The 7,074-nt window shown below is 40.0% G+C and overlaps 1 protein-coding gene across 1 annotated transcript; it reads left to right on the forward strand.

Annotated features, from left to right (window-relative positions):
* Nucleotides 1-3,490: 3,490 nt before the first annotated feature.
* Nucleotides 3,491-5,638, forward strand: LOC115517286 (disintegrin and metalloproteinase domain-containing protein 21-like). The gene has a single exon (XM_030320367.1). The coding sequence runs from the start codon at nucleotides 3,503-3,505 to the stop codon at nucleotides 5,636-5,638; it is 2,136 nt and encodes a 711-aa protein (XP_030176227.1). The 5' UTR covers nucleotides 3,491-3,502.
* The last annotated feature ends 1,436 nt before the right edge of the window (nucleotides 5,639-7,074 follow it).

Consider the following 7,074-nt stretch of genomic DNA (forward strand, 5'->3'; position numbering starts at 1 on the left):
TGAAGAATAAGAAATCCATTTTATATTGTGATTCAGTGGCCACACATATACAAACACCCCCAAAATTTTGGCACCATCTGTATGAGTTGCTAAGGGACTTCTAGGAATGGCCTCTAATATTTTTATTCAATTTCCTTTAAAAACATCCTGCAGGTCATGATCTGTCAAATTGATTTTATGACTCTCTAATTCAGACATTGGTGACAGACAGATGGGAAAATAGTGCATTCAAGCATGATGGAATAAGAGAGGAGATGCACAGGTAGAGAGGTCTTTAGGAATTTGACATAGCTGTAGGGAAAGAAAGAGTTGATAAAACATATGGAGGAGGGCTGTTGTCTACTTTGAGATTCCGATAACATTAGAAAACAAAGATTTTTTTTTTAATTTTTTTTTTTAACGTTTAATTATTTTTGAGACAGAGAGACAGAGCATGAACGGGGGAGGGTCAGAGAGAGGGAGACACAGAATCTGAAACAGGCTCCAGGCTCTGAGCTGTCAGCACAGAGCACGACGCGGGGCTCGAACTCACGGACCACGAGATCATGACCCGAGCCGAAGTCCGCAGCCCAACCGACTGAGCCACCCAGGCGCCCCAGAAAACAAAGATTTTTAATGACACTGCTTCACAGTATTAATGGAGGGTGATGTTCCTTTAGGAATTTGGGTGTCTGAGGTCCTAAGAATAATATAAGGAGGACAACGAATATGGCTCAAAGATTCTTTGGAGAATTTCCTTTTGTTGTCTGCTCTCAAGATGAGCTCTAAGTATAATAGGACATGGTTTATAGAGCTCAGCAGCCTTCTCTCCAACACTCTTTTGGCCCTTCTCACTTTCCATCCTCCCATCCACAATGATTCCCACTCCATAATAAACAACAAACATACAAAGAAAGCTATGAAGAGCAAATCTAGAAGTCAGGATTTCACCCAATTCAGAGATCTTTATCCTTGGAAGTTTTCATATAGTTGAATTTGTCTATGAACTTTGCTGTTCCCTTGTGGGCTACTTGCACCTTGGAATAAAGTGTTTATCCACTGCTCACATGGGTCCAAGCTCTCTAGGCAGGTTAACACTAAGAATATTGTTCAGATCAATACATCCTCCTATCTACCAGCACACATATAGCAAATCTAGAATAAATAATAAACTAAGATAATGTATATTAAGAAGGAAAAGATGAAGTCTACTTGGTTAACTATTTAACTCTGTGACTGAAAGGCAATCAGAATGAATGGATTTTTAGCTACTGACACTACACACAAATGAGGAAACCCAGAATATTAGGGATATGTAAATGTAATGTCCTAGAAAATGAAGAAAAGAGCAATAAGGCATAGGAAGGGTTGAAATATCAGCTGATTTCTTGTCTGCATTTCTTAGGATGGAGAACCCAGACAAACTATTCCAGTTCCAATTGTGGATTCCCTTTTTAAGATCTTCACACATATTGTTTTGAGCATCCCCCTGCCCCCACTGCAGTAGTGCATGCTAGTTTTGATAGAGAAATGGAAAAAGCATGTGACAGAATTAATCCAAGTTTTGTTTTGTTTGTTTGAAAAGAATCCAGCCTCACAACTTGTTATTGGTAACAAAAAATTACATAAATTATTGAATTTCAGAAAAACTTTATCAAGTTTTTTATATATGAGTTACAATATTTCAAGGCATTTCAAATTTTCCTGTGTAGGGCTAATTTTGAACACTCTTGTATTGATGAGTTTCATAAACTACATTGCTTAAAATCTCCCAGGGGTTTATGGAGGTCTATACATTAAGAGTCCCTAAATCATAACCTTTATTAGTCTTAGATTAATCTGGTTCAGATCATAATTATAATGGTCTGATTGCGTGTCTGTTTTCCCACAAACTCAGTGCTTCTTAGCCTAATTTTTGTCATTTAGCTGAGACTGTGATGAAGTCTACAGACACTCTCCTCAGCAAAAGAACACAAAACATTTACAATATTAAATACAATATTATAGGCACCTTAAAGCTCATTCTTGTGCCTGCCACAAATTTCTGCCCTAAACGGATAATTTATTTAATGCTCTCTATTTTTTAGTTCTCTAGTATCTAGCACAATATCTGTACTTCATATACTTCAAACACATAAATTCTTGTTTAACGCATAAGGAAAGAAATGAATGAGTGTTGCTAGTCAGACTGCATGCCGTGTACAGAAATTATCCACTGTCAAAAGCTGTCAGTAAATATATTTGAGCAAACATTAGGAATTTCCCCAATCCTAAAATTCCAAGCACTCTGATGATGTTGCCTCAAGAAGACAGAGTTCCTTTTCCCAAGCCTTTGAACTTTATAGATTCTCATTTTCTCTTTATAAGGCATTTTCTTTTGTCTTTGACATCCTTCTACAGATAACATTGTTGTTCTCCCCATTCCTTTAGAGGATATTAGCTTTTTAGGAATCTTTTCCTCTTCTAAAAATAATAAATATGAACACATTTTAAGTAGCATTCATCCATAATCCAAGTACTTCACCACTCCTCTCCCCTTTTTTCATTTTTCACTGTATAAAGAACTATAAGGGCATCTGGGTGGCTCTGTCAGTAGAGCATCTGACTCTTTGTTTTGGCTCAGGTCATGATCCCAGGGTGGTAAGATTGAGGCCTGTGTCAGGTTCCACACTGGCCATGGAGCCTGTTTAAGATTTTCTCTCTTTCCCCCCTTCCTGCCCTTCTCCCCAACTTGCACGTGCTCTCTCTCTCTCGAATTAAAAACAAAACAAAAAAAAAAGAACTATACTAGGCATTATAGGGATACTAAAATGAGTTAAAATCATAAATCTGGCACTCAGCAATCTTGCAGTCCACAGAGCTGTGAATGAATGCAAACACAGCGAGGAGACAAGTAAATAACTTGCAATAAAGAAAGATTAAAGCAAATCATAAGACCAATGCAAACTGACATTAAGAAGTGTATTGTTTATGATCTCTCCAGTTTTGACAGTCAAAGGGGAAAGTATCAATAGTTATACAGGGGCAACAGGCATAGACCAACATGGTCTTGGACAAAATGAGATACAGAGTCACCCTACTCTTAAGTCTCTTTAGTTTGGCGTTAAGTTTTTATTGTGGAGATTTTCATACCGCCTACATGGGTTGAGATAATTGTATGAAAACCCAAGTACTTATCATCAATCTTCAACCATTATCAACATATGGTCAATACTGTCTTATTATACCCCTCTAAATTCCCACCCCCAACTATTGAAAGCAACTCCAAAGCATTTTCTTAATTCATTAATCACTTTTTTGTCATTCAATTCTTTCTCATTTTCCTTATCCAATCCCACCACCTCCCCACCCTTTTATTTTCACTTTCAGCACCGCAGCTGATGTCCATTTCTGCCAGGACGCAGATCCTTAAAGGTCAGCTCTACACAATGACCAATTAGGAGGAACCAGAACAGCAGTGCCTCACACTCTTTTTCCCTGGACAGATGACTTCATAACGGTGGCTGGTGAGGCTGAGGTGGCCATGAGAATTGTTCTCCTGCTGTTCTGGGTTGGAATGTCTCTGTTCCCTTCCAGCTTCTCCCAGGCTGGGCCCTCCCAATGCCTCAGCCACCCAGAAGTTGTGGTCCCCTTAAAGGTGACTGGCAAGGGCAGAAGTGCAAAAACTCCAGGCTGGCTCTCCTACAGCCTACAGTTTGGGGGCTGGAGACATGTTGTCCATATGAAGATCAAGAAGCTCTTGGTTTCCAGACACTTCCCGGTATTCACATACACAGATCAGCGTGCTCTTCTCCAGGATGAGCCTTTTGTTCCCGACGACTGCTACTATCATGGTTATGTGGAAGGAGTCCCTGAGTCCCTGGTTTCCCTCAGTACCTGTTCTGGAGGTTTTCGAGGAATGCTGCAGATAAATGACCTTGCTTATGAAATTGAGCCCATCAGGCACTCTACCACATTTGAACACTTGGTTTATGAGATAAACACTAATGAGACACAATTCCCACCTATGAGATGTGGCTTAACAATGAAGGAAATTGCACTCCAACAGTTGAGATTTGAAGAGGCTAACAAACCAACTCTGAAGCAAAATTCTAATGATAAATGGTGGACCCACTCATGGTTTCTGGAGCTGATTGTGGTGGTAGAGAGCAATTTCTTAGTTTATTCTCAAAGCAACTTCTCAAAGGTACAGGAGGATGTGTTTCTTGTTGTCAACATAGTAGATTCCATTTATGAGCAGTTGGGTACTTATGTGATTTTGATTGGGATTGAGATTTGGAATCAAGGAAATGTTTTCCAAATGATAAGCATAGAACAGGTTCTGAAGGATTTCTCTCAGTGGAAACAAATCAGTCTTTCCCGGCTACAGTATGATGTTGCACATTTTTTCATAAAAAATTCACTTATAAGTGTACTTGGTATAGCCTATGTTGCAGGAATATGTCATCCTCCTATTGATTGTGGGGTTAACAATTTCCAAGGAGACTCGTGGTCTCTTTTTGCCCTCACTGTCGCCCATGAATTAGGACATACTTTGGGTATGCAGCATGATGAAGAATTCTGTTTGTGTGAGCAAAGTGGCTGCATCATGAATGCTACCAGAGTTCCAGCAAGGAAATTCACCAATTGTAGTTACACAGATTTTACAAAGACCACTTTAAACCAGGGATCATGTCTACACAATATTCCACATCCAGGGGAAGTCTTTATGCTTAAGCGCTGTGGGAATGGTGTGGTTGAAGGAGAAGAGGAATGTGACTGTGGATCTATAAAGCAGTGTCAACAGGATCCCTGTTGTCTGTTGAGCTGCACTCTGAGGCCTGGGGCTGCTTGTGCTTTTGGGCTTTGTTGCAAAGACTGTAAGTTCATGCCATCAGGGAAACTCTGTAGACATCAGGTCAATAAATGTGACCTTCCAGAGTGGTGCAATGGGACATCCCATCAGTGCCCCGAAGATGCATATGTGCAGGACGGGGTTCCCTGTGGTGACAATGCCTACTGCTATAGAGGGAGGTGTAACAACCATGAAGAACAATGCAGGGAGATTTTTGGTGAAGGTGCAAAGGGTGCATCTCAGAGTTGCTACAAAGAAATCAACACTCTGGGAAACCGTTTTGGCCACTGTGGTATAAATGGCACGACATACCTAAAATGTAATACCTCAGATATCTTTTGTGGCAGAGTTCAATGTGAGAATGTGAGGGTTATTCCCCATCTGAGAGATCACTCTAATTTGCAGCAAACTCACATCAATGGTGTCATCTGCTGGAGTGTTGACTATCATGTAGGAATGGACACACCTGATGTTGGGGAAGTAAAAGATGGCACCATGTGTGGTCCAGGAAAGATCTGCATTCACAAGAAGTGTGTCAGTCTGTCTCTCTTATCACAAGTCTGCCTGGCTGAGACCTGCAACATGAAGGGGATCTGCAATAATAAACATCACTGCCACTGTGACTATGGGTGGTCCCCACCGTACTGCCTGCACAGAGGCTATGGAGGTAGTGTTGACAGTGGCCCAGCATCTGCCAAAAAAGTTTTCTTGCTGCTAGTTGTGAGTCTTACTTTGTCTGTTTTGTTTTTACTGTCAACTGTTGTATTTATGTACTTTAGAAAACATTTTGGTCCCAAGGAGACTAAGGCACCATCTTCAGGTTAGGAAAATGCCTCTAATTTAATATCCTGTGCATTATTAAGTTTTAGTCTCTTGGCAGGGAAAATGTTACTACATGCCCAAAACCAAGCACATTACTGACAATTTACAGAAAAATGCAAGAAACTTCCCTTTTGTCAGTATCAGAAGTATCAGAAACATTGCCATTAAGCAAAGGTAATTCCTAACATCTTCCTATCTACTGTTCATTGTTATAAGCAGCAAATAAAGCTCCATTTCCCCCAAATTTATCCTTTTTGTGTTTCTTGAGCACAGATATGATTCATGGGAAAGGCAGGAGACAGGTATCTGAGAACGCAGACTTCATTTACTTCCAAAGTAACTTTTCAAAGGTGCAGAGAATGTATTTCTTGTTGACAGTGGATTCCATTCATCAGCAGTTGGGTACTTATGTGATTTTGAGTGGGATTGGGATTTGGGATATTGGAAATGTTTTCCCAATGATAAGCACAGAACAAACAGACTGCCAAGTTCATGCCATCAGGGGAACTCTGTAGACATCAGGTCAATAAATGTGACCTTCTGGCATAGTGCAATGGGATATCCCATCAGTGGCCAGCAGATGGGTATGTACAGAATGGGATTCCCTGTAGCAACAGTGCCCACTGCTATCAAAAGAGATGTATAAAGGAGGAGAAATTACTCAAATGTTTCTAACATTCTGCTCCAAAATCTGAAAAGAAAAATGATAATAATGTTTGTCCCACCCAACCTCCTGGGTTTATTTGGTAACCAAAAGAGAGAAAGAAATGAATTTTTATTAAAGTGTAAACAAATTGTTTGTTTAATAAAAACTCCTGACCCTCTTCCTTCTGTCCTTCCTGGCTTTCTTTGCTTTAATTTGGCAGTTTGGGTATGCTCTTGAAATATTTGTTTTGAGGGGCGCCTGGGTGGCGCAGTCGGTTAAGTGTCCGACATCAGCCAGGTCACGATCTCGCGGTCCGTGAGTTCGAGCCCCGCGTCGGGCTCTGGGCTGATGGCCCAGAGCCTGGAGCCTGTTTCCGATTCTGTGTCTCCCTCTCTTTCTGTCCCTCCCCCGTTCATGCTCTGTCTCTCTCTGTCCCAAAAATAAATAAACGTTGAAAAAAAAAATTAAAAAAAAAAAAAAAAAGAAATATTTGTTTTGAATATCAGAACATAATCTCTATGAGGTCAAGGTTGTTTTTGTCTTTTGTTGTTATATCCCAATACCAAGAACACTGCCTAATACAGAATACCTTCCTGGATGAAGTAATTAATTTGAATGAATTAATTGCATGAAATTTATTAGGAAGTAAAAATAATACTTTGGTTCTCTTTTTAAAACGAATGCAGCTCTTGCTCAAAATTAAATTTTAAATATTTAAAATACGTGCCATTTATAATGTTCCCTTCAGTGCCTTCCCAGTTTCTTTGTCTTCCAATTTTTCTTCTCAGTCCAT

This window comes from Lynx canadensis, chromosome B3, assembly GCF_007474595.2.
Source record: "Lynx canadensis isolate LIC74 chromosome B3, mLynCan4.pri.v2, whole genome shotgun sequence".
In the NCBI taxonomy this organism is placed as follows: domain Eukaryota; kingdom Metazoa; phylum Chordata; class Mammalia; order Carnivora; family Felidae; genus Lynx; species Lynx canadensis.